We start from the raw sequence: 27669 nt of genomic DNA on the forward strand, positions 1-27669 counted from the left end.
ACTATGAGGGAAAAGTCCTCCTAATGGAAATTAAATTTTGCAAGTGACTTTAAAATTCTTGGGTTAATAGAAATAAGTGATTTAATTATGGAGAAAAAAAAACAGATAACTTGGCTACTGATTTTCCTAATGGGTTCTGAAAAAATACAGGTTTGTATAAACATTCCTTAGTTTGTTGAATTAACTACTGTTAGTAGCACACAGGTAGGGATGGGGTGGGAAGTAGTGGGCCGTCAAAGGTCTGCCATTGATTGATCAGAGCTGGGATAGAAGGCAATCAAGTGAGTCTTAAAGGAAAACCATGTAATACTTTTATTTAAGTATTATTGGCCCAGTCCACTTTTCTGGAATAACAAAAGATATTAATAATAATGCCCTTGCTCAAGATGCAGAGGGCCTGTTTTTCAAGTTACTATATTTCTTTGGTAATAAGGTACAGAAACAGGGACTTACATGAAATGTATTTCAAACCAATGTCTGCTAATAAATCATCCCATATGCCATAGTTATCACAGGTATCAGAAAATACATGAGATTTGGGCCAGGCACAGTGGCTCATGCCTGTAATCCCAGCACTTTGGGAGGCCTATGCGGGCAGATCACTTGAGGTTAGGAGTTCGAGACCAGCCTGGCCAACATGGCAAAACCCCATCTCTATTAAAAATACAAAAATTAGCCGGGCATGGTGACACACACCTGTAATTCCAGTTAGTTAGGAGACTGAGGCATGAGAATTACTTGAACGTGGGAGGTGGAGGTTACAGTGAGCTAATGCCACTGCACTCCAGCCTGGGCAACAGAGTGAGACTATCTCAAAAACAAAACAAGACAAAAAAAAACCCAACAAACAAAAAATAATACATGAGATTTGGAAATGCAACCTGGGCTTTCAGTTTGTCTCTTCTAAGTTCTTTACGATTCAACATGGCTTCCTTCTGCAGTTTGAGTATTTATCTTTACTGAACAAAGGTGATAGCTGTATCAGAAATTCAAGTCAAACGACGTAAAGGTGTGATTTGTTTACTTTGGAGGGTTTTCAGACTTTGGTTTTGTTTCTGTTCAACAGTGGTAATGAAAACACAGGTCTGAATATAAAACAACTTAGTTTTCTAGATGATTCTTTAAAAAGAAAAAAAAACTTTGCTTCAGCTCATGATTCTGCTTCTAATTTTTTGTTTTCTAATGAAGTATGACTTGCAAATCTGCAATTTGGCAGCATGTATTTCTGTTTGGAGCGTTTGGTATAGCTTGGCTCAAGTCCCTGGTTACTGTATGACAGCATCCGAGCCAAATGGCTATAACATTCAATCTGCCCAATTAAAAAGTGTTGGTCCTGTTCCCCCTTTGGTGACTTAAATCAGGCAAATTTACTATTGTGACCTTAATATAACTGTAAGGCAGTTTGAAAAAACAAGGCAAAGGCATTTGGAATGAGTAGTTGACAAAGTTATTTGGAATTTTTAGAGAGAAGCATCTCTAGAGGTTCTACCACTTTCAATCTTGATTGTACTCAATTCTTCAACCCATCTATCAGAGCTGATACAGAGAACTATTTTTCAAAAAACTGAGGGAATTGTGAGTGTTGTCATCTGGCTGCCCACCCCTTTTGGAATTCTTCCCTTGGAAATAAGAGTCAGAGTAGGTGTAAGCAACTTAATGTAGCAACTCACAGAGCCAGAAGAAGATAATCAGGCTGGGTAGAAACTTAAGGAGTGCACTTTTTGTTTTTTTTCCACAAATATTTTCTTGTATCTGTTCTTTAGAAATAAAGTATGGTTCTTAAATAACAAGAGCAAGAATATTCTTCCGTGGCATACCTAGACTCAGGAGTTCATTTATTTTCAATTTTACACAAATAGAATAAATTTAAAGGCAACAGTTTCTGCATGTCCCTAAGGAATTCTTGCCCATGCAAATAACACAGCTTACCTTTCTCTAGAGAGGCTTCTACAAGCAGTCTGGGGAAGCTATTCTGAGCTACATACTAGCTCTGATTAGAACAGGAGTTATTCCCCCTACCTACCCCACTGTCTCTCAACCCAGATGATAGCCAGCCCTCTGACTGGTGCAGGCAGGATTTCCATTTGATGTAGTCAACGCTTCCATAATTAGGGTAAACTAGAAAAATACTATGAAGTAGGGAAAGTGGTTCTTGGTGCCCTTTTTCTGCCTTTTAGTTCCTCATTGCTATTCCTTAAGCTATAGACCGATACTGTCCAATAGGGTACCTGCTAGCCACATGTAACTATTTAAATTGAAAATAACTAAAATTAAAATTAAAAATTCAGTATTTTAGTAACACTAGCCACATTTCAAGTGCTCAGTGGACATGTGTGGCTAGAAGCTACTTGGAGAGCAGAGATATGGAACATTTCAGAAGTTCTATGAGATGGTGCTTCCAACTATTAGTTCTTTTAGCTTCTTGAGCATAAGGAACATGTCTTCCACATCTCCATTTCTTATAGCATGTACCACAGTTCCTGATACAATTATGGAATGGGGGAGAAACTAAGTGCTTAGTATGTTGTCATGAGCTATGTCAAATTTAGTATAAGCAATCTCTCATTTCATTACCTCAAGAACACTATAAGGTGGGTCCTATTATCATCCCCATTTTACAGGTGAGGAAACTGAGTCTCAGTGAGGTTAAATTATTTGCCCAAAGTCACACAGTTAATAGGTACCTAAACCAGGTCTTTGTAACTTTAGGACCTATGCTGTTCACAACTGCTGTATACAACAAAAGAAAACTTCACATAACTACAAATTTCAACATGGGACAGGCAGGCCCCTTCCAGGGCATTGGTGACTAGGATGCTTCTCCACAGCACTCATACTGGCCAAGGCAGAATAAAGACAATTTGAGATCAGAGGCTGAGCTGAAGACTGGGGGTTTAATAAGTGTCCTCATTTGTATTTGCATATGGGTATCAGATTAACCGGTTATCTGAGTACTTCTCTGAATAAAATAACAGCAAATTAGTACTTTTATCTGTCACTGCATATGGAGACCATTGCCTTGACCCCAATGGTAAAGATTAGTGGAACCTAATCATTTCATGAAGTCAAGTTCACCTGCTGCACTTATCAGAAGCTTCTGTAACTTGAGCTTCCATGGAGCACAGTTTATGTCAGGACACGCAAGTGCCAGAAAATCAATTTTCCTGCAGCTTTCACAGTCAGTGTGTTTGCCAGACAAAACTGCAGCCAGCCACTTTTTTAAAATCAGCATAGCACCTTTAGAAATAATACTTACCAGAACACTCCTAACACAGCGAGGAGGAAAGGACTTAAATCTAAACCCAACTGTTCAAATTCGAGAGCCACAGGAGAAGGTGAAATATGAATATATTGAAATTGAACATTTTAGTGGCCCCATTTGGCACTATAAGCTATTCTCTGCCAAGCATGTGGTGAGTTAGCTTTAATTCTAATCTGTGCCTCAGTAGGACTGATAACACTTAATGTGACACCATACTTTGTCACCCACATGTGCCCAGGTCCTCACATGACCCCGACTTATCAGGGTGGCACTCCACATTGCCTGCCCACCCCAAGACCTATCTTGATTCTCCTTCCTCTGGCATTCTTCTGGCACACATTCTCAAATAAACCAAACCACCACAGAAGTGGTAGATGTGGGGTTCTGTTAGTTTCCCATTTGCCATGAGTTTATAATCTACTTTATTGAGGACTTACTACATGCCAGGAACTGTTACGGGTGCTTTACATGAATTATCTCATTTAATAATCTATCTCCACTTCAGAGATAATTATTAGAGTCTTAGAGAAATGTAAGTAACTTGAGAAAGTCAAACAGAAGCCATGATCTCTAATGGTAGCATTTAGGGCCTGTGACAAGCTAGTGAGTTATTATATTGGTGCCTTTTACCTCGGAGCATGTTGCACAGGCTTCAAAGCTGAACCAAGGAGGAAGATCAAGGCTATATAAAATCATGTCAAAACAACAAAAAAACTTCACTCAATTCTCTGACATTTTGGTCACTGTAGTTACTAGCAATTTTTCCACTGGGAGGCAGTGCAGAGTAGTAGAAAAAAACAGGTTTTGAAAACCAGCACATCTGGATTTGAATACTAATTCTGTCCCCCTGCATCTATGCAAACTTGGAATTATCACTTTACCACTCTAAGCTCTGGAAGGAGAGAGAAAAAGGGGAATATAGACTTTTGTGTCAAATGAGCTGGGTTTAAATCTCAGCTACGCATTTATTCATTCAGTTAATATTTATTAAGCACATGCTATATGATAGTCATTGTTGTAAGGGCTATAGATTAGATCATGTCATTCCTGTGCTCAAAGTCCTTTAGGTGACTTTCTGTGAAACAGAATATAATCCAGAATTTTTATCATGGTTTGTCTTCTTCACTGCTCTCATCTCTTACCACTGTTTCCCTCACTTACTTGCTATCAACCAGACTGCTATGTCAGGGCAAAAGTTGAGGAGCGGGGAGACAGACCACTGAAGAAGTGATTGTAGGATGGGCATGGTGGCTCACACCAATAATTTCAGCACTTTGGGAGGCCAAGGCATGAGGAACACTTGAGCCCAGGAGTTCAAGACTAGACTGGGCAAAATAGTGAGATCTCCATCTCTACAAAGAATTTTTTTTAAAAATTAGCTGGATGAGGTGGCAAATGCTTGTAGTACTAGCTACTCAGGAGGCTGAGGCAGGAGGATCCCTGAGCCCAGGAGTTCGACGCTGCAGTGAGTTAGGATCACACAAGTGCACTCCAGCCTGAGCTATAACAGAGAGAGACCCTGTTTCTAAAAAAATAAAATAATTCAGTTTTAAAAAGAAGCAATTGCAATATTTCAGATGAACAATGATTGGCTTGAATTAGGATGAAGGCAGGGAGAAGTGGTTGCATTTTGAATGTAGATTGAGCTGACAGGGTGTGGAATGTGAGACCAAAGAGAGGAGTCAAGGATGTCAAAAAGGATTTTGGCCTCAGCAACTGGACAAATTGGAAGGTGCTGCCATTTTCTTTGATGGAGAACAGTAGAGGAATAGCAAGCAGGGGTGGAGGAGAATCAAGAGATCCATTTTGGCCACGCTTAGTTGGAGATATCTATGAGACATCTAAATGGAGCTATCAGTTAGGTAGGTGGATAGATGAATCTAAAGTTTAGTGAAGTCAGAGCTAACAATTTAACCAGGGGTATCTCCTTGGAGAAGTAAAATAACTTCGTTAAGTATTAGTTACCTTCTCAGTAAAATGGAGACAATATTGGTTTCACAAGGTTGTTTTAAGGATTAGCAGTCATGTATATAATGCGTGAAGCACCATTCCTGTTGCATGTAAGTGCTTAATAAATGGTAGCCCTCTCATTGTCAGCATGTATGCATTAATTGGTAGTTAGTTGTTGCAGCTGTAGGATCATTGCTGCTTATTCTAAACACACGTTGAATATTAGAATCACTTAGGAAGCATTTTTTTACAACGTGGGCCCCACCCCAGGCCAATTAAACCAGAATCACAGAAGCAGACATCAGTAGCTTCCTAGGTATATAGTATTTCCTACAGACAAACTGGCTTTAACAAAACTTCTCTTCGGATTACTTCCAACTCACGTTTTAGGAAACATAACACTCCCCAAAAAACACTAAATGGAAAATTTGGACTCTTCTGGCTAACCCCGAGCAAGTTGCTCCTTCTTTGCTTCGTTGTTTTTTCCCTCCCCTCAGTATGAAAACGATTCTTTCTCTGGGGACCTGGAAGCAACAGCCACAGTAGAAACTTAAAACATTGCAATTTCAGGATAGATTTTTCTTCTTAATAGAAGAGCATTTTCCCTCTCGTTTCCTAGGATCCGTATTGTCAGGTTTGGCCTCCACATTACAATTGATTCAAGAATAACAAGAGTATTAAACCTCTTTTTAAAATATCTTAGTAATAGAAAATAAAAATACAGTTAATCCAATTGGTCAATGGTAATTGGCTTTGGATTGCTGGAGATGCCGTTTCATTGCAAAATAGAACTCTAGAAGGCTGAGGGAAGTGACCTTAGAGTGTTCAATAGTGATAGCAGGCCTAGAAGCAATACGTGCTTGAGAGTCAGGGAATTTGAGGCTTTTCTTTAGTTAGTAGTGAAAGGGTGTGGCAGACACACTTTTTTTGTGACCCATTCTCTGTCTTGAAAACAGATTCTGCAATCTAAAGGTGAGGGTACAAAGCAAAGTCAGGTTTTCAACACACACACACACACACACACACACACACACACACTTCTCCTTACCCAAATAATGTGTCCACCATCCGGCTGTCATTCCTTTAGCTGTGTTTTGATCCTATGAGGGGATCAGAATGTTGGATATTGTTCATCTTTTATACCTCAGTGTGAATGCTTCCAGTTTTCTGAGCACAGGATGGAGTGGGGAAGGCGTCTTTTACCTGATAAGGTAAATGAAAAAGAGGTGGTGCTTCCCCGACAGCAGAGTGAAAAGTGAGGAGCAGCTGTGAAAATTAAAGTTGACTCACAGTCTTGGCTTACAACAGCCATATAAGTTCAATACATGAGGTTATATTTCTTTCGTATTTCCATTCTCAAAATAAGGAGAAAAAAATAATTTGTCGACCTCTGAAAACCCCACATGAAAAGGTGGGGTTTTCATGTGGATTAAGGGTAAGACACCTTAGTCTCCAGTCTTATATTTCAGGGAGAGAATAACAGAAATGTCATGTCCCTTGAAATGATGGCTAAAATATAAGCATCGTTTCAATCGGAAAGCAGGATTTCTGTGAAGTCATCCCAACCCTACCATATGGCCTAGCCTGTCTAGGAAGAGTGTACTGTTTGAGAGCAGAGACTCTGGGGCCTGCGTGAATGAGTTCTCGGCTCCACCACATACCAGCTGTGTGGCATTAGGCAAGCTACTTAACTCCTCTGTGCCTCTGTTTCTGCATGTTTAAATGGGTTAATATATAATAGTATAATCTATTTCATAGAGTTGTTGTGAGAATTACATTAGTTAACACATGTAAAACCCTTGAATGGATCTGGAACAGAAAGTATGTGTTCAATTAAATGTTAGTTATGATGGTTTTCCCACTTAATGATGGCTTAATCGAAGTCCATATAGCAGAGTTTTGCAACCTTGGCACCACTGAATTTGGGGCCAGATAATTATTGGTGGTGGGGGCATTGTAAGATGTTTAACAGCACCACTGGCTTCTACCCACTAGATACCAGTAGCACTACTCTCCCCAAGTTGTGACAATGAAAATTGTTGCCAAATGACTCCTGAGAGGCAAAGTTGTTGCTGACTGAGAGACACGGGGATAGAGAATACTGTGTCCCTTCCTCTATTTTCCCAGAATAGAGCAATGGTACCTTAGAAACAGTTTCTGAAAGAATGTATTGACTCTGGCTTTCAAAGTCGTATGGCCACTGGCACTACTGTCAACCCATTGGAATATGCTTAATCTGACTCAGCAAGAGAAGCAGAAGATTAATCAGATTAGTAATCCGACTTTGCATGCCGGAGAAGGACACTACAAAGGTCTCAAGAAACTTAGCTGATTGTCACCTGCACCTTTGGAAAGGAGACATGGGGAATAGCCTCCTTGAGGTGGAAGGAAACCTGTCCCTGGACTTGGGAACACAGTTTGAAACTGTTAAGCAAAGTCATTTGGAATGGCACTTGACGTTTGAGGGCAAAACTCAACGTCTAGGCAAAAGGTGACCTCCAACTCCAATGAAGTTATCTAAAAGCCCAGCCCTCAAAATAACTCAGTCAGGCTCATAACACACAAGTAGAAAAACTAAGAATAGAAACCAGAATTCCTTTCCCTTCCTTTCTCCTGTGTTCACCAATACACGGTCCCATGGCAGTTGCTGATTGTCTGAAACAAAACGACACGGACAAGCAGTACTTATCTGAATGTTAAAAATGTGCAAACCTAAGTAAAGGAAAGAAAGTGAAATTGGGGTTTTGGCCATGCTTAGAAATGAAATCATTTCTTGTGTGCCTTGCTCCAAATCAAAATGGAAACTATTTCCTTTACTTTAGGGTGAAAATTGTAAAAAGCAATGATGCCTTTTTTTCCAAATGCACCTTATTAGAGCTATTGACTTCTTCAGAATAAATGTGGAAGAAAAACATGTGTCTGATGCATTTGGCAGCCCAGATGTGTTTTTCTTCTTTTGCCTCAAATTGCTCTGATCGTTTAACATGGTGAAGTATGGACACTAGGGGCCTATAGGAGGGTTACAGTGAGTGACAAGGATGTTCATTTATTCCAGTGCCTTAGTGAGCAGGGATTTGGAGTTAATTTACAATTTGCCCCAACTTCAAAAGAAAAACGTGGACAAGAAGTAAAAAATGTTTTTGAAGGTGAGTTGCCCTCTTTCATCAAAAAGGATATTGTTAGTGCTAGAGCCAGCAAAAGCAGCTGGGGTTATAAGGAGGAAAGATCTGAAACCTTTCCAGTTAACTTAGATAGTGTCCCAGCCTTGTTCCTCATTAGCTGTGTGACCTAGAATAAGTAGTTGAGTCAATGGCAAATCTTTGAATTTCTATATTGAAGACTCTTCAAGGTGGAATTCTGGTTGGGCCTTATTTGGAAACTATTTGCCTAGAAAGCTTTTTTCAGGCTTGATTTATAGTGATGGGCTAGATTCATGGAAACGAGTGAGGAGGCTAAAGCCCACAATGGCACCTCTTGGCATTGCCACTGCACTTACCCTCCCTTATCCTCAATTCCATCTTTTGTAAAATAGGAATTCATTCTTTTATTCAACAGACATTTATGGGGCATTACTGGGCTCACACACACTGTTCTCGGTTCTGGGGAGTAAGTAGTGAACAAACAATAGCTACTGCACCACCTCACAGGACTGCTGTGGGGTTTAAATGAGATGGTATGTGTTAAATCACCCTGGCAACCAGAAATCCTTATGCAAGTATAAGGTTTAAAGATATTCAGCAATCTCCTGCTTCTGGTAATGACAAATCTAGGGCCTCTCTGAATAAGGAAGAGGAGTATGTGAAAGGCTTGATGGCAGGTAATTCTCACCACAAAAATCTCCTCTCCATGAGTCGAAACCAAGTGCTTGAGATTTCCACAGTTGGAGTCTTAAAGAACTGAATTTCTGTAGTACTGAGACTTATGATTACATTAAAGAACTTGAGAATGAGCCCACCCCAGCCACGCCTTGCCACTCCCTTATAGTCCTTAGGACATGTAAGCACATCATCCTCTTCCAATCCCATCAAACATTAGAAAAAGCAAAGAAGAAAGGAGGAAAGGAAGCGGAGGTCAGGAGCTCTCCAGAGCTGTGGCATCACTGGCCTTCCTTCCAGCACCTTGCCTTATAAGGATCACCTGTCCACATCCTAGTATTTGGTCAATTCTGTGAGGCACCATTTGTTAGAGAAGGCACACAAGGCACACAGGGGTTCTGTAAGTGCTCCATTCAAGCAGATGGAGGCCCAAAGTCACCCTTTAGAATTTTTACCACCTAGCCACCTCAGCCTTTATTAAAAGCAGAAATTCCAGAGGACGCTAAATAATTCAGAAGAAAAAGCAGATTGTAGTTTATAATTATGTTAACTAAAGGTACAATCTAAAGAAAAAATGGAACAGATTGTCAAGCAAGAAATAGTCCACAACACACTTAGAGAAGGCAAAATGAGTGAGGAAAAGTCCTTTTTGTTTGAAACTCTCGCCATATTTCCCTTTCTTAGTGTCTCATATACAAGGTAGCCTTCTCCAGCCCCTGAAAGGCACCTTTTATAATGCCAAGAAGCCCACTCTCCTTTTTGGGGTACGAATCCCCTATTCAAATCAAAATGACCCCTTGCTAAGGGGTAACAGAAGCCATTATACTATTAGTGAACACTTCTATGAGGACCATAACTGCTGATACCAGAAAAAGGGTACAGGATATACCTCTGAGGGAGGCAGACAGTAAAACAGGGAGACATGATAGAAGATGAGCACCCCAAAGTCAAATCTAGCCCCTTTGACATATATGTACAAGGCTAGTCTTGCACATACGGTGATGGAAATGGACAAAATAGGTATGGTGGCAACAGTGTTCAAAAAAATAATTACATGCACCAAGCTAGCCCATTTTCCTTTGAGGAACACTGGAATACAAAGTGCCTAGAACCATCTTCCCCTGACCTCTCCCTCATTACGTGGTGGGAATAGAGATGTTACAAACACCAATACTATCTTTACAAATTATGTAATACTTCATCAGCACTCTGACAGTAAATTAACAGCATAAATGAACAGCATATTATGATTCTGTTGATAATCATGCTTCCAATTTATTAGTCCATTTTGTTAATTCAGTTAATTCTGGACTATCAACATATGGGAAAGTGGATGTTGAATCCTGTCAAATTAAACAATTGTGCTCATGTCCAGACCACGAGAAGAGACTGTCCTTTATGTTAATGTCACTATATCAAGCACATTGTGTGCAATCTGGGGAGCCTCATATTAGGAGGGACTTTAAAAAATGAAAAGGTATCTAGAAGATTGTAACCAGAAAAGGGGAGTTGACTGGAATTTGTGTCATAAAAGTAACAGATGAAGGCCCTTAAGATGTTTAGTCTGCAGAAAAAGGCAATTAACAGGTGACATTGTGGCAGTAGAGTCCAGGCTGTACATTGTGCTGGAAAGAGAGCAAATTGATTCCGTACTGCTACAAAGGGAGAAGTTACGACCATTAGGTAACACTTCAATTTTAATATTCACTCATTCCACCGACACACAGTGAGAGTTTGCTGTGTGCCAGGCATCATGCTAGACACCAGTGGTATGGTGACCAAAAAAAAAAGACCTAACCCCTATTCTCAAAGAGCTCAGATTTGGCTGGGGATAACCATTGCAAAGCAAAATAATCAGTGCTACCTACAATGGAGAAATGGAAACAGAGAGGAGGGACTGCCCAATTCAAGCAGGAGGCAGAAGTAGATTGGAGAGGCGAGGCTTTCATTAAGAATATCAGCCAAACAGTAAGAACTTTCTATCAACTTGAATTGTCCTACCATGGAATAAGCTACTTCCAAAGCCTCCTCTGAGCTCGGGAGTGCCTCTTCACTAGAAGCATTTAAGCAAGAAGATATCACTTCATCGGGAGAAAGGTTGAACAAGATGGTTTTTAAGGTGCCTTCTAGCTCTAAAATTCTGTTCTTCTACTGACTCCAAGTGGATATTCTATTGACCAAGTGGATATCCTATTTTATCTGATAGGAAAGCAGAACATTTTATTCACCAAGTGTCCCAGTAGCGGTGTTCTGGTTAATGAGAATTTTAATATATACACCTCAACTTAACTACAAAATATAAACGTAAAAGGAAAAGTTGCCATCCTGCCCATTTTCCTCCACCAACAAAATTTTTAAAATCCAAATTTAAATGATAGTAATTTTTGTTGATGGCAGACCATGGTCATTCACCAGGTATATGACTGGAGATCCAAATATACAAATAATAGTTAAGCATGTGATTTTTCCCATAAAATGAAGTAATGATTCTGTTAATATGGAACTGAAGTATAGTAATTTATAATACCACTAAAATAAATTCTGCCAGTAAAACAAATTACATTTTCTTTATTATAAAAATATGTAATGTTTTTCCCACTTTCTGTGCTTCAGGAATTGTTCTAAGTATGTATTAACCATTTAATTTCTCCCAATAAACCTTTGAAGTGTACTTTTTTAAAAAATTCTATTTTGGTGGCCACGGTGGCGTGTGCCTGTAGTCCCAGCTACTCGGCAGGCTGAGGCTGGAGGATCTCTTGAGCCCAGGAGTTCTGGGCTGTAGTGTGCTATGCTGATTGGGTGTCTGCACTAAGTTAGGCATCAATATGGTGACCTCCCGGGAGTGGGGCACCACCAGGTTGCCTAAGGAGGGTTGAACTGGCCCAATTCGGAATTGGAGCAGGTCAAAACTCCCATGCTGATCGGTACTGGGATCACGCCTGTGAATAGCCACTGCACTCCAGCCTGGGCAACATAGTGAGACCTCGTCTCTAAAAAAATAATAATAAAAAAAAAATTTTTTAAAGGAAGAAAAAAAACCTGTTTTTATGGATGAGGAAATTGAGATACATAGACGCTAATTTATGCACTTAGCAAGTGTGATTCAAACCCAGGCAGTCTGACTACACACTCTAAAGCACTGCACTATATAGTTACTTTGAACTTATATGAAGAATAGTTTTATCGCTAGAGAGCTACTACATGCACAACGACTTGGAGTGAACAACACCATTGCAAAGAGACACAATGTCTAAGTGGTAGGCTTCTGGGTACCAGACTCGCAGGGCCCAAGATTAAAATTTTCACATCAACAAAAAGACAAATTTCTTATTATCTTTGACCTTCATGATGTATTACAAATAATTGGAGCTATGACTTTTGAATCCACTAATGCTAAGGCTCTACCATATCTGCTGTTTCGGATTAATCTGTTCCTCTTCCATTTATGCGTTTCTCCTTTGGATTTCGGCTGCTAATTATCTAGCAGTGCTTGAGAATTTCTTGTGGCCTTTCTTTATAACCATTGTTTGTTCCTTTTTAGGTACAAAATGGTGCTCTGTGGGATGAAAGAAATGAATCGTGGTGGGTTGGAGAATAATGAACTTGTTATGACATATACTGCCCATAAATTGTTTAATTTCTCCCAGATGATACAGCTAAGATTCAGTCCCTTTTATTGCCTTCTTATTTCAGCCAAAATAAGACAGAATGCAAAAAAAAAAAAAAAAAATGGAAAGAAAGAAAAAAAGAGCAAATGCTAGTTTGGTTTTTTTTCTTCTTTCTGATCTGAATGTTATACTGATACTTACATACTAATTAGAAAGATAAACATTTCAGCTTAATTTCTCTCACTTATGAGTCTTTTCTTTCCACCCCTTCTAATCTCTTTGAGAATTCAGTCATCAGAAAGAGCCCAATAATTTCTGCCACTAACTGACTTGTCATTTAATGCATTCATTAATATCTGCCACATGTATACCACATGCATTTAAAGGGCCTGCTTCAAGCACTGCTATTTATACTCCTAGAAATGCATCATTACCTAAAGGAATAAACCTTTTAACCTGTATCAGCAATCAAAAAGCTCAAGTAAATGATGAAGTAAATGAGCCCAAATTATAGTACACTTGGTTCAGAATTCACGGACCCCTTTGCCCTTGGCTTATCAACTTATCTTTGGAAGCAATGGCCTGTTTGCAAATAGTGTAAGACAAATATGTCTGAAGTCTCTCCTTCCTAGAACCCCGACTTGTATTTAGGTCTAGTTGGGCCAAGATGAAGAACAAAAAAATAGCTCTTTATAAATGCATAAAAATGCATACCCACTACAGAGTTTTCCATAATGCCAACAAAATGGAAATTCTCTAACAGCCCTTCAAAAGGGGTTAGGTAAATAAAACATAGTATTTTCATAGATTGAAGAGCTATTCAGCCATTAAAAAGGAGATATGCTTATTCCAGTAAAAGTATTTTTTTTAAAAAAAGTGCAAGGGAATAGTAAATGCCAAATTCATTATGGTGGTTACTTTTGGTGAGTAGGGAAGAATATGTATTTAGGGAGGGGTAGATAAGCAGTCTTTAACTAACTTCATAATGTTTAATTTGTTAAGCTTTATGGCAGGTACACAGTGTTTTTACATTATTTTTATATCTTTCTGTGTATCTGAATTATTTACTATTTTTTAATTCTTTGGGTAACTGACTAGGAAATGTCTACTGAAATAAAATAAAGTCCTTGACAATGTGTTTCATTACAATGTTTAAAAATTGTTTTATGTGTCAAAAGAGGATAATGTAATATAGAATGAGCATAAATGACTAGGGGTGAGATGTTAATCTTAGAAGGCCTTGATTGTTAGGGATGACTTGGGGGTAAGTTATTGATGTGGGCATCAAAGGCAGGCTAAGTAGCATTTAAAAAGAGGATTGAAAAGCACATATCCAATTGGTTTAGCAAGGTACTCAGTGATTTTTAGAAAAAATTCTGCTCTCGAATTCTACAGTGCTATAAAGATAGTGCTGGTAGCCATTTTTACCTGAACTTCTGGTATCTTTGCCCAACTATCTGGTTATCACCATGGTCAAGCCTATGCTTCAGTTATTAAGAAAACATATCTTTAGTCTGTCATGTATACAGCAATTTACTGGCTGCCAAGAGGGCTAGCAGAATGAATAAGGCATGGACTTTGTCCTCAGGAAACACTCAAGTAACAGGGGAAGAGAGACACATAGTTAACTCACCCTACTGCAATTAAGCTCTATAGCAAAGATATGAGCAAATAGCATTGGGAGAACATCCAAAGAAACACTTCTGTGGGGGCAGGAAAGGGTTAGGAAGGACTTCACAGAAGACATGACATCTGCTCTGGATCTTGTAGATGAATTAGGTAATTCAAGCAGAAGCAAAAGCATAACCAAAGGCATAAGACATGGAAATGGCTTAATTCAGTGACCAGTGAGTAGCCCAGCATGACTTCATCATACAAAAGTGTAGCCAAGATCATAAGCACTCTTGAATATCATACATAAGAGTTCGGATTTTTTTTTTCTGTAGGTATTAGGGAACTATCAGAGGATTTTAAAGAATGAAGTAACTTGATCAAGTTTTCATTTTTGAAGAATCACTGGAGGATAAATTGAATAGAGAGATGAAGCAGGAAGACCAGTTAGAAGCAAGATAGTCTAGACAAAGCAATGATGGAGCCTGACCAAGGAAGGGCAATAGTAATGAGAAAGAAAAGAAGATGGGAAGACAAGATTCTAAAGGCATTGCTTCACTAGAATAAACATGGCAGAATGAGGGAGTGAGGGAAAAGTAAAACCAAACCCTCTAGCTTGGAGGTTGGGTGGTTTACTGATAGAATGTAGAAGGAAACCCAGGCTTTACAAAGTGGATAATATAGATTTGGTTTGGAAAAGCTTAATCTGAAAATGTCTGTAGGCCCATCAGGTGGAGATGTCCATCAGCAGGGCTTGTTTGCTATCTCCCCAAAATACATCTGGAATCCATCCTCCTCTTTCCACCTCCATGGCTCCCACACTAGCGCCAGCCACAATCATCTCTCCTCTGGACTATTAGAATTGCCCCCTAACTAATTTCCCTTTCTTCTGCTCTGACCCACCTTATAGTCTGTTCTCCAAATGGCAGTCAGAGTAATCCATTAAAATTTTAACTAAGATCTTATCACACCCCTCCTCAAAATCTTCCAATAGTTTCCTATAACAGGAAGAATAAATCCAAACTTTTTACCATGACCTCCAGGGCTCTACAAGATCTGGCCTCTGATTATCCTCCTAAGCTCATTTCCTACCACTCTCCCTTTTTCTCATTTAATTTCAGTCTCAGTGGCTTCTTTTGCTACAATTTGTGCAAATCAAATGTGTCCCCATCTCAGTGAACAGTTTCAGCGACTCCTCCATGAGGGTCTGATTGCCATAAACACAATGCTTAATGTCCATGGTGATCCAGCTGGGCAAATTGGCTCACCCCAGTAATTCCAGCACTTTGCCAGGTGAAGGTGGGAGGACTGCTTGAGGCCAGCAATTTGAGTCCATGGTGATAGCTCTGGAAGTTCCATCCCCTCTGGAATTACTTGGGCAGGTCCAAGCAGGCCCCAAGAAAGATGCAACGTAGCCAGCCAAAGTCCAGAGAAGAGCAAATAAATAAATAATCAAGAAATCTGGGGTGGGGGTCAGGAAACCCCACAAAAAGACATTTGAAAACATAGTATATGTTTATCGTTCCTGCCATGCTATCTCGACCTCCGGTCAAGTATCACCTTAGAATTTTTTTCTACGATTTTCATTCCTGAGGACCTAGCTCCCACCTCAATTGGGAGTTTTTGAGTCATTGAGTCTACAGTTTTTTAATATATTCTCCAGAATGACTAACATAGGGCTAGAGACACAATAAGCATTTAATACATGTTCTAGGGACTACCCCAGTTGATACGAAATTTAGTGGGATTATATGCAAAATTCCAAAAGGTAAAGATGAGAGAGACTTGACTTGGCAGAACTAAGTTTTGGTTTGGCCTCAACCTGAGTTGAGGGAAAGACTCTATTCACTCTATTATATTCTTCCAGTGCTTCTCAATAAATAAATATTTCTTGAAAGGATAGATGAATGACTAAATACATTAATGCAAACTTAAGCAGCATTGGTAGAAAGTAATGCTCCAGGCCAGGTGCTCACGCCTGTGATCCCAACACTTTGGGAGGCTGATGGGGGAGATTCACTTGAGCCCAGGAGTTTGAGGCCAGCCTGGGCAACATAGTGAGACCTCATCCCTACCAAAAAGAAATTAACAAAATTAGCTGGGTTTGGTGGTGCACACTTGTAGTTCCAGGTATTCAGGAGGCTGATGCAGGAGGATCATTTGAGTCTGAGAGGTCACGGCTGCAGTTAACTAAGATCGCACCACTGCACTCCAGCCTGGGCAAGAGAGTGAGAACCTGTTTCTAAAAAAAAAAAAAAGAAAGAAAATAATGCTCCAAAATGATAAGATTGTTTGTTGTTTTCATTCTGTTTTGGCCATTTATTTGGGGTACTGTGTCTGTTTCTATACACTACAATGAGAGACACACATTACCAACTAGAATGTGCCTAGGAGTGGAAAACCAAAGTTGTCAGAGTTCTGGAAACAATATCAGTGAGTAGAGTTTCACCTGATGAAGGATGAGAAGGGGACATAATAAAAGCCTTTCAATAATTAAAGAACCATTGTACGTTAAAAAAAAGAACCATTGTACAAAAGGACAGAATTATTGTATATAGCTCTAGTGGATAGAACTAGTGGGTGGAGGGAGTGAATTAAAATACTACCTATTGAATACAATATTCACTACCTAGGTGACCGGATCCATACTCCAAACCTTAACATCACACAATATTCCCATGTAACATATTTGCAAATGTACCCCCTGTGTCTAAAATAAAAGCTGAAATTGTAAAAAGGAATGAGAGTATAGGAAAACAAAGATTAGCTCAGAATAAGGCAGTACTTTCTTACAATGATTGATGTCCCATGCTGGAGTGGGCTGACTAAAATGGCTATACACTACCTTACAATGGTCTTTGATTAGGCATATTCTGCTATGATTAGATAAACATAGCAGGATATTGTAGAGAATATTTTTTCGTTGAGAGGAAGATTAAACTAAGAAAATGTTTTTCAAACCAGACTGTAACCAATTAGATGGGACATGAAATCAATTTAGTGGGTCCTGAGCAACGTTGTTTTAAATGAATTCCAATAGAATAGAAAATATCAGAGAGCATCACACATAACAAGGGTGCGTGTGGTTTTTGAAACTTGTTTTGGAAATATGTTTACATATGTATGAATGTGTCTACTAGGTTGCAGTGTAACGTGTTTTTTATTACTGCGAATTGCAATTTAAAAAACTACTGCACTAAGCCCTCCTCCAGATTGAATATCTGGCAGCTCTAAGAGCTCTTATCTTTTTGGTGCAGAGATCCAAAATTGCTGTGTACGAGAAAATGTGGTCTTACATGAAATCAGCAGAGCCATCTGTGTTTACCAAAACAACAGCAGACGGAGTGGCCCGAGTGCGAAAGTCCAAGGGAAAGTTCGCCTTCCTGCTGGAGTCAACCATGAATGAGTACATTGAGCAGAGAAAACCATGTGATACGATGAAAGTTGGTGGAAATCTGGATTCCAAAGGCTATGGTGTGGCAACCCCTAAAGGCTCAGCATTAAGGTGGGTGGAATAATATAACAATATCCGTGTTGTTATAGTATTCCACCTACCCTGATGCATTTTGTTGTCATTTTCTTTCTTGTGGATTTTGAGGTAACTTTTAAAAGTTTAAAATCTACAATATTCCATGGAGTTAAATAAGACGGTAAATTATGGTTTCATCTATTTAATGCATCCATTTTTTTTAATGTTCTCTCTCTGTGTTGTCCTCTCTGACTGTTTGTTGCTGTTTTAATTTTACAGTTCAACGGCTTTTTCAATTTAAATGGTAAAAGCCAAGTTATGGTGCCATATGTGACGAATGTTAATTGCATGGATGTGGTGTTCTTGTTACTTTTTTTCTCAAAGACAATTTCCCCATCCCGCACACTTCAGTTTTGAGCAAATGTTATCCTCCATGCCACCTTCCAATATTTAACCCTGTATTTGCTGTACAGACATTTTTATAGCTCCACGTTCTGTGAAATTTAGCCAATTTGTCCTCTTGTGCTCCTTTTTATACGTTAACGATTTCCTAAGCATTTGTGCATTTTCTTACAAGTTATGTTTTATCGTTTCAAGAAATGCTGTTAACCTGGCAGTATTAAAACTGAATGAGCAAGGCCTCTTGGACAAATTGAAAAACAAATGGTGGTACGACAAAGGAGAGTGCGGCAGCGGGGGCGGTGACTCCAAGGTCAGCCTCAATGTCACCACAACCGGGTACCCTTAGTGACGAGTAATCGGCAAGACTGTTATCTTATTATTGAGGAGAGAGCACAAGACTCACACATAAAGTGGAATGACCAGGTTATTCCCCTGCCTGGCAGCTTTGGGAACCAAAAGGACTTTAGGGCACTGCCCACATTTTTGATCTAACTTGGGTCCCTTCTTAAACTCCCAGACAGAGGCTCCAACCACACCCTTTCCCTTCCTTCACCCACCAGATTGGTTGCATTATGAAGGCCATGATGTGGGTTTCAATGCCCTAGGCTTTCAAGAGTCCAAGGCTTTCCTGTGAGACTGTCCCCGCCTGCCTCAGTTGAGTGGTATGAAAAATCAGATCCATCTACTGAAAAGTCAGGGCATAGCCTTTTTTTTTCTAGGTTGTGATGGCTGCTCACAGAGGTTGGTTGGTTGAGCAAGGGTGGCTTCTTCAATTATGTGTCTGAGTGATGAGATGTTGTTCTCTATATGTGATAGCCCATTTAAGCAGGCCCCACTTAACTTGAAAGCCAAATAACAAGCTCGGTTTCAAGTTAAATGGGGTCTTTCTTCAATAGGCCACCCCATATAGAGACTTTGCAAAGAGATTTTGTGTATTTAAGCAAGTGCGTCGCCTAACTGTGATACTATATGTGTGTATAAATTCCTGATTTGGCTTCTCCTTAGCCATGTTCTTGGTTCAGGTAGGTCTAATTGTTATCCAGGCTGCCATCATGAGAAAACCCATCTTACTTGGCATTCCTTTGGCTTCTAATGCCCTTTGGAGCTAGAATGAATGAATAGCCATCATCCAAGCAACAAGAAATAGGGGCAAACTCCGAAGCCACAATACCAAGTCATGGAAAGACACTTGGGGTAAGTACAGGAGAGGACCTGAAAACAGAATCCTCCATGGCCCAAGGGGCATGAGAATTATATTGAAGCATGCAAAATCACCTCTTGTACGACCAAGATCCCATGGGCATCTTAAGGTGAAGAACAGTGTTTCCCAACCACAGACCAACAGACAGGCAAGCCAAAACTTTTCTTCTTCAAAGACAATGGTTGCACTTCTGCTCCTCTCTTTCCCTCTCTATCCCTCAGGATCCTGATGGAAAAGTTAGTTTGCCAGTCTGCAAATACAATATGGGTTTGGAAACACTGATCCAGAGCACTTTCAAAGAAATAAATTTTAAAAGAACTTTCTTCAGCAAACAATCTTACCAGGCATTGGCATGGCCTTTTATTGTAAAACCTTGATTAACCAGAACTCACCTAACCAGTACCCCAACTAACTGAATTGCCCTCTCAGTACTTCACATTGATGAGAAAGCAGCAATAGTATTCCATAAAAGAAGACTGCAAGAAATTGATTTTTCAAAAAATTACTTACCAAGAGGCGGCCTGTGGTTGGGTCACATTCGGCTCTTTCTCCTATATCTTCTCTCCATCTGGATTGACCCTCAAACGTTAGAGGCTGCTTCCCTGAAGCAAGAAAGTAGATACAAGCACTTTAAGAAAAAATGTTATTAGCCAAGAATGAACAAAATGAGTATTCTTATTGAAAATTCCATTCATCCCTTATGGATTCCAATTAATCAAGGTTTTACTATGTGTCAAAAAGCAGGAACTTTCTTTCCCACCAGTGTGAACTGATGACATTGACAATTTCGCCAAGCTCTTGGCTCATTTGATTTTTATAGTGGCCAACTTGACGGCCAAAGTATTTAGCACTTTCTTCCCAGTCTTTGTCTCATGTTATTAGCACGGAGCACCTAATTGTATCATTGAAGTGAGTTGCAGAGTGAAAATTGAGCTGGATTGGATGCATTGCTCTCATGAATTCATCATTACACTCATCATGGTTAAAAAGGAGCCATGGACTGTAACAAGATGACTCTAAAACATCCACATGATGCCAAGTGCCCAGAAGTTTTCAGATAACCAGACGTTTGATGTTACATAAACAAAAAAATCTGCACGTATTTGGCCGAATTTTTACTTTTCACCCAGATGTTTTGGCACATGAAGACCCCAAAACTTTAGACCAGCTATTTTAAAATTACAACCAGCAATCAAGCTTTTTTTCCTCAGCTAGTACTGCTGCAAAGTTTTTTATCAAGTAACTTTATTGACAGCTCACGATTTCCAGATTAGCTGAATTTTGATATGCAAATAGAAAAATATTTCAGTAGATCCTAAATGTTTTCAACTTCTCTAACCGTAGTGCTACCTGCCAGGCATCTTCCAAATCGTTTTTCTTGGCCATTCCTACAGCCAGTCTTTTGAAATAAGTCAACCCTTTTCTCAACTATGGATAATAGTATGATCAGTGCTGCATACCCAACGATTGCTTATTCCATTTCTGGATTACCAAGAAGCTTGCCTTTATCTTCTTCCTTCTTGCTGCCTGCTGTTTTCTGAGAGTGAGCAAGAGAAGGGGCAAGAGATGAACTTGAATCTGGTTACCACTACTTGTTAGTGATGCTAAAAAAAAAAAAAAAAATGGAGAAGGAGGTAGAAATGGCAGTAAAACCTCATTAATTTGGAGCCCTCTAATAATTTGTGATAAACTAGACAGGGACCACTCTACAAATTAACTTTATATTATCAGGCATGGGGACAATAAAGGTTTGTTAAGCAAATGAAGAGTTTAAACTGGAATGTCAGTTGAATTTTTTCTTGAGAACAAACGCTTTTCCAATGTTGGAATCACTTATTAGATATAATCATATTCGTTACATATCTATCTGCTAAAGTAGTTCTCACTAGAATCTCCACTAAGGCAATGTTTTATAGTCAATTTGAATTACAAAATAGACTTAAAGTAATAACATTGTCATTCTTCAAACCTATTTTGTAATACAGGACTTGCTTTACTCATTCAGACAATCCTTTCCCTCTGTTCCTCCAAATCAGTAAAGTTTTACTGTATTAGCAAAATAGCTTGAGATTTACACCTCTTCACTGTGTCCCATCTCATTAACATGACAGTTGTCTGTTGAATATACCAACATTTCACAGAGAAAGTAAGATTCAGAGATGGTGATGACTTTGAGAAGGTCACACAGCTAATGCTGTCACAAATAGCTGCTGACTTCCAGAGTCACCTCTTGTGATAATATTGCAGATGGCATTTTAGCACTACCACCTATCCAATGAGCAATGTGAATCTGATTGCATGTGATACGTTTCCATAAGAATCAGGTTTATTCACAACTACCTTGTTACTAGGCACATGGCATATTTTAGCTGTTCCAGCCCTCAGTACTGATTACTAAAAATGACAATAATCACAACGCCTGACATTTATAAGTGCTTTTGCTTTTTCAAAATACTTTCAGGCCTATTATCTCTGAAACCAGAAGAGGGAGAAATACCTGTATCACTTATCTTTCTGTCTCTCTCTCTCTTGCAACCTTTAAATAATGATAAATGGGCAATTATGTTAAGGCATTGACTTTTTCTTCCCTGACATGAGACATTATACATTCTGAGATTAGTCTAGAAAAGTCACCATACTATGGAAATAAACAGCAAATTTTCAGGCTATTGTAAATGTACATGAGCTTAAACTAATAAAACTAATATTTTATTATTTTATTTTATTTTATTTCTACGGATACAAGGGATTAAGAACCAGGTCAGTCTCTGAGGCAGCCCCTGAACCAGACTTACGTGCTGGAACCAGAATACTCCTTGGTTTTACCAATTTCCCAAACCTGAGCTAATAAGACCTAAACAAAACAGACTTGATCGTTTCTTGATGAACTGTAAATGCACATGCAAGGATCATGTAAATTAGAGCCGTGGTTTGTGAATTTTTAACCTGCAAATCACCCTTTTGTGTTCATGCCTTATTATAATGTGTATGCAAATGCAGTAATTAAGAGCCAGTAGGTTGTTTCAATGATAAACCCAGATCACCAGGGGTTTGTGACATAGCCAGTGAAAGTCTATCGTTGTAAATCACAGCAGAATGGGGGATTTATTTGCAGAACTACCACATAGGCACATCAGCCTCCTTCTGCAGCTGCCTGTCTCCTCAAACATTTATGTTCTTATCCCCCCATCCACCCTACTTCATTCCCTTAATCTTGGGTAAAGGGCACCAGCTTGACTTTCCCATCTAGCCTTACCTTACTACAGAGTGTAGGGTCAGTGAAACAAGTTATTTGTGACTGAGGTGGAAAGTTCTTACAAACTCTACCCAACTTCACCCTAGAATTATACCAGACTTTAGTTCTCTCTAGGGATTAAAATAGACTCCCAGTGTCCATATATGCCATGATGAAAATCAGCACATGTGTGCTCTTGGCAACATTGGAACAGAATATTTAAAGGGACCATTCTGAACCCCTTGACTGCAATGAGAATTATAGGATAGGTGGGTGCCTTAACTTGAAAGGCATATAAGGAAATGAGGGAGGAGGATGGGCTGTGCAATTGAACCTCCATTATTTCAATAAATGGTAAGATGCTCGTTATGACTAATAGCATATTGACAGAGAAATGCAGTTTTACTATATCTTCAAAAATATATAGGAACTAGAATAAACTGACCAATGTGATGCTAGAAAAAAACTTAGGAAATTTGTTTAAATTGTTTCCAAAAAAATTCCTGCAATTAAAATCAGTTGTGTTTCCTTTCACATAGGTGCTCTCAAGGTACCTAAAAAGAGTTTGTTCTTTGAAGAAATTAAAACATGTTCCTCCTCCCTATCACTAGCTATCTTTGTTTTTTTTTTTTAATCCCATGCATTTGCTTAGCAAGCCTCCTATTCGAAGATAGTAAAAAGTTATACTCTCAGACAGCCCATTTCCAAAATCCCTCAGCTTCATATTTGGCAGAACATAAATGAATGAGGTTGTACTGTATTTCTCATTGGTGCAAATGAGATCTTCAGTTTTGTGTGTATTTCTTCTTCTTCCATGTATGTCTACAATTCTCCTCTCCTATGCACCGTCTCTTAACCACTTCTCTTCCACACCCAGAATTCTTTGACTTTCTTGGGCCATGGGTAATGGATATGAATCTGCATCTGCCTTTACCTGCAACAAAATGGACCTTTTATTGGCAGGAGCCATCCCTGAAGGTAGACATTTCGGATACTCAGGGTTAAGATGGATCCCAATGACTCTTTATTGACACTGTTATGTGTGTAGGCAAGAATCATTACAGATCGATGGCACTTCCTGGGTCTTAGCAGAAGTTCCTGTGAATCCCCAAGACTCTGGTTTGGGATCGAGGAGTAGGGTGAGTATATTACGCTCTGCGTTGGTTTGCATGATTCTATGCTGGTACTGCCTCCTGGAAGTAAGAAGAACCTGACAGTTTTCTTTCCTGGTAGTCACTAAATTTGCTCCTTGAACTTACTCAGGTCTTCTTCCCAAGAGCAAATCCTCACTTTCTCTCACGTGGCTGCTTCAAGCAAGAGACCTGTTACCTTAAGAACTGAACCAGTCCAGTGGCTGCCAAAACCATTGATTTTGCCAAATGATGTTAAAGAATAAATTCCACCACCGGAAAAAAATGTAATCCAGAAAGAAAACATTTTTTAAAATAATTCCATTCTAATGATTTTTATAAAAATTGACTGTGGCATTAACATGGTTTCTATGATTAGGACACCATTATTGCCTTTAGCGTTATCCTGTTAACATGAATGTGTTTCTTATTGACAAATAATGGTCAAATGTCCAACACCACAGCTACAGAAAGAGCCACAGGATGAAAAGCCTGAAGGTAAGAATGCTGTTATGCAGTTGCCAAGAGGAAAGACACCATTACAGTGGCAGTGCAATTGTGTGTGTTTATTCCCTTTCCGCCCTTTGAAGACCAAATCATTCAGTTTCCTTTCATTTGGAGAGAAAGTTATACACAATCTCTGAAAGGTAGGACAGCCATGGAAAAGAAACATGAAAAATTTGATGTAATTGAAATATATTTGGTTAGGGTGGGAGTTGGGGTTGGTGGAACAGGGTGGGGGCAAATTGCTTTTATGAACAATTGAAATTCATTCTGACTTTCTAGAGAGCGGTATAGCATTTGGCCCTTGGCACATGAGGCTGATCCCCATTGATCAGAAGTGGCAAAAGTGTTGTCCAAGTGCTGGATTCACCTTTTTGCTTAATTTCATCTGGCATTGAAGCAAATATTACTCAAAATATAGACCTAAGGCAATGGCATCATATATATACATATATGTGTATATATGTATCATATATATACATATATGTGTATATATGTATATATGTGTATATATATATATATATCAGATCTGATATATAGACTTCATTTGTTGCAATCTAGCTAAAACCGGTTACTTTTCTATGAGTTTAGCTAAAACTGATTATTTTTCTATGAGTCATGGTCAAGGGATGACTATTGGAAATAAAAGAGGATGTTGGCACCCATCAGATGGAACTCTCAATGCATATTTTGCCTAGGATCAGGGGAATGAGTTAAATGTCTTCAGAAACATTTATCATATGAGTTTCTGGTACAGATCTGTTTCTCTCTTCTCACTCTATGCTTCTCTAGGTGACATTGCAATGAACTAAGGAAAACACACTTATACATAATAAAACCCAACCAAATTTTATAGTTTGATTTTTTTAATGGACCTTAAAACAGAGTTTTCAAGTGAATTCATACCAACTATGTGTCTGAGCAAGTGTCTATGGCCACATTTTGATCAAAACTTAGCATTTTCCCTGAGCCCCTTCTCTCTGTCAGGGACAAACTGGGAAAGAGGTCTTTCCAGACTCTTGGGTTCAACTTATAGATGGAGAAGTTGAACAGAGGTCCAGTTTGGCAGTTCAGTAGCAATCTATCAGTGAAATACACAACCTATGGAATCAAGGAGTCTAATGCTTGGTATTTGAGAGGCTGTAATTTGGAAATGCCCCACTGGCTTTACCCATATGTGTAAGAGTTGCTTCTGGGGCTGCTGCTGCAGCACAGATACTCATCAACAGGTTTCAATCACTAATATTGTTAGGCCCTTAGTAAAATGACTCACAGCTTTCAACTCTTAATGTTATATGCATGCATTACTGAATTTGTTCTTTGCACTAGTACTAAATTATACCAATAGCAAGGAGTTAAATAGATTTGAGCTACATTCGTGAACTACATGGATATAAATACTCTGTCAGAGATGGCTTCTAGCAGCTAAGCACTGCATAACTGCAAATCACTGTAGCTGCCCTTGTTAAATGAGGATCATTTGGGTTGCCAGAATTCAGTAATGCCAGCAGTCATATATGCACATGCTCCCAGGCTGTGCAGAAAGCCCAGGCTAATCCAAGGATGGAAAGATTGAAATAAAATCCTCATTTTCCTGGAATCCTACATTCAGGAACCCCTGTGAAAATAAGGGGATAGAGATTTATTTTAAAGGGCTTCAGACACTAGTGTACTCAAGGGCATATTCTGAACTGCCATGGCCTCAAACAGCTGCTATATAGAGAGATAAATCACTTCATTATACATATCCCAGGTTAATCTACAGAAAGGAATGTAAAGTACCACAGAGTAAATTCTTTCATTCAGCAAATGTTCTTCTTTTGCTTGATCATCAATATGGCTTCAGCTTAATAAAGCAAAACCAACCTGGGAAGAGATGTCTGTGACTGCCTGCCTGGACATGCTTGTTATATCCCAGGTGATTGATGCTGGGGCTTTTCCAGAGAATGCTAGAGAAGCAAGTGAATGATTGGGAAACATGCCTTGTCATTGTGAAAACCTGAAACATCTTCAGTAAAAGAGCCAGAAAAAGAAAGGATGGCTGTTCTCCTTCCATTGGGCCAAAGATATTTCTAAAAAGTTATTCCCCAAAAATCACTAGATACCAAGAAGCAAGTGTTAGTAACTTAGAGCAAGGGTTTGGATAAGGGATAGGGTGAGATAGGGGCTTCCAGCTTAGGTTGTGATAAGTTTTCATTCTCATCATCCAGATAATGTGTTGTCAGAGCAGATTCCTAACTGACTGTGTGAATCCACCATCCTTGCTCATATATTTCTTTTACTTCTCTGTGATCTCCTTGTCTTTCTCCATAACCTACATATTTACACATATGAGGACATAGGAGGAAGATAGATACACATATATCTATCTCTCCTAAGGGTACCATTGAGGGTCTTCTGGAATCATTAATTAAACAGACACTTGCTCTTTAGGTGTCCCTGATCCGAAAGGAAAAGTGAAGCCATATAGAGTAGCATATATCCCATAGTATTCAGGGAACTAAATCATACTACACGTAGGTTCTGGTATTTTTCAGGCCCAGAACCATATTGACAGTACAGATTCCTCTCTTTACCCTTCCAGGATCACCAGATTATTTCACAGAATCAACTTGGTAATTAATTCACAAGACCCAATTTTCCTTCTTTCCCCCTAAGCTCAGCAGCCTCACAACACTCTCTCACCATTTCTTTGTTCATAATAAGGAATCCAATCTGATTCTAAGCTAATTTATTTACTATTTTAAGTATTTCCTGAAATTAAAACTTTAAAATAAATTAAGCAATTCTTTTGAAATATATCAAAAGTTATATTTATTTTATTTTTTTTTAATTAAGTTTCTACTTTCACCGAAAAAAAAATCAATGGCATTCTTATCCTAAAGCTGTCTCTATGTAAGGTTGGCCGTCACTAAGATAACATTGATTCTTTAAAATGGCTGGTTCGTACAATCCAGGAACTGAGGCTGAAGTCCAGGCAACCACCAGCTGGCAGGTGGAGGCCTTGGATTGTGAATAGTCTTAGTAGCTGAGTTAGTGCCAGGTGTGGATGGTAGAGATAAGCAGAAATTTTTATAATCCAATAATGTTTTCTTCAAAAATAGATCTCATTATCAAAGTATTATGAATTACATTAGGAGCCCCTATATAAAAAACAGACAGATGTAATTCCATGACTGTTTCCCACACTGAGGAATCATTCATTGAGACACAAGTCAGCATTAACTTCACATACTTTTAAATGATGATATAATTCCCATTTCTCTTACTCTCTCCATCTGGTCAACAATCTATATGCATTTTTATGGCTTACATGCCATGAAATGTTTTCTTAGGGGAACCTTACACTCTTGCACCCCATCTCAAACATTTTTTTGGAAATAGAACAAAGAGTTGTAGTTTATAAGTATTTACTCTTTGTTTCATTTCTCATTTCTCAGAAAGATTTGTATTTTAACAAAGCATATCACTTAAAGACGTGA

At 39.0% G+C, this 27669-nt stretch overlaps 1 protein-coding gene across 7 annotated transcripts in view; it reads left to right on the forward strand.

Moving 5' to 3' along the window:
* The window catches only part of GRIA3 (glutamate ionotropic receptor AMPA type subunit 3), a 315596-nt gene that overhangs the window by 272298 nt on the left and 15629 nt on the right, over positions 1 to 27669 (forward strand). For 5 of the 7 annotated variants that reach the window (XR_004262735.1, XM_032258415.1, XM_032258416.1 and 2 more), the window contains one exon: positions 17504 to 17751. Coding sequence is in view for 6 of the 7 variants with exons in the window: in XM_032258415.1 (XP_032114306.1) it covers positions 17504 to 17751 (248 nt within the window). In the remaining variant the exon portion in view is untranslated. Of the gene's footprint in view, positions 1 to 17503; positions 17752 to 18312; positions 18428 to 27669 lie in introns of all 7 variants that reach the window. The other 2 variants (XM_032258419.1, XM_032258417.1) reach the window with 1 other exon arrangement.

The sequence above is a fragment of the Sapajus apella genome, unplaced genomic scaffold (assembly GCF_009761245.1).
Source record: "Sapajus apella isolate SASKATOON/1434 unplaced genomic scaffold, GSC_monkey_1.0 scaffold102, whole genome shotgun sequence".
In the NCBI taxonomy this organism is placed as follows: domain Eukaryota; kingdom Metazoa; phylum Chordata; class Mammalia; order Primates; family Cebidae; genus Sapajus; species Sapajus apella.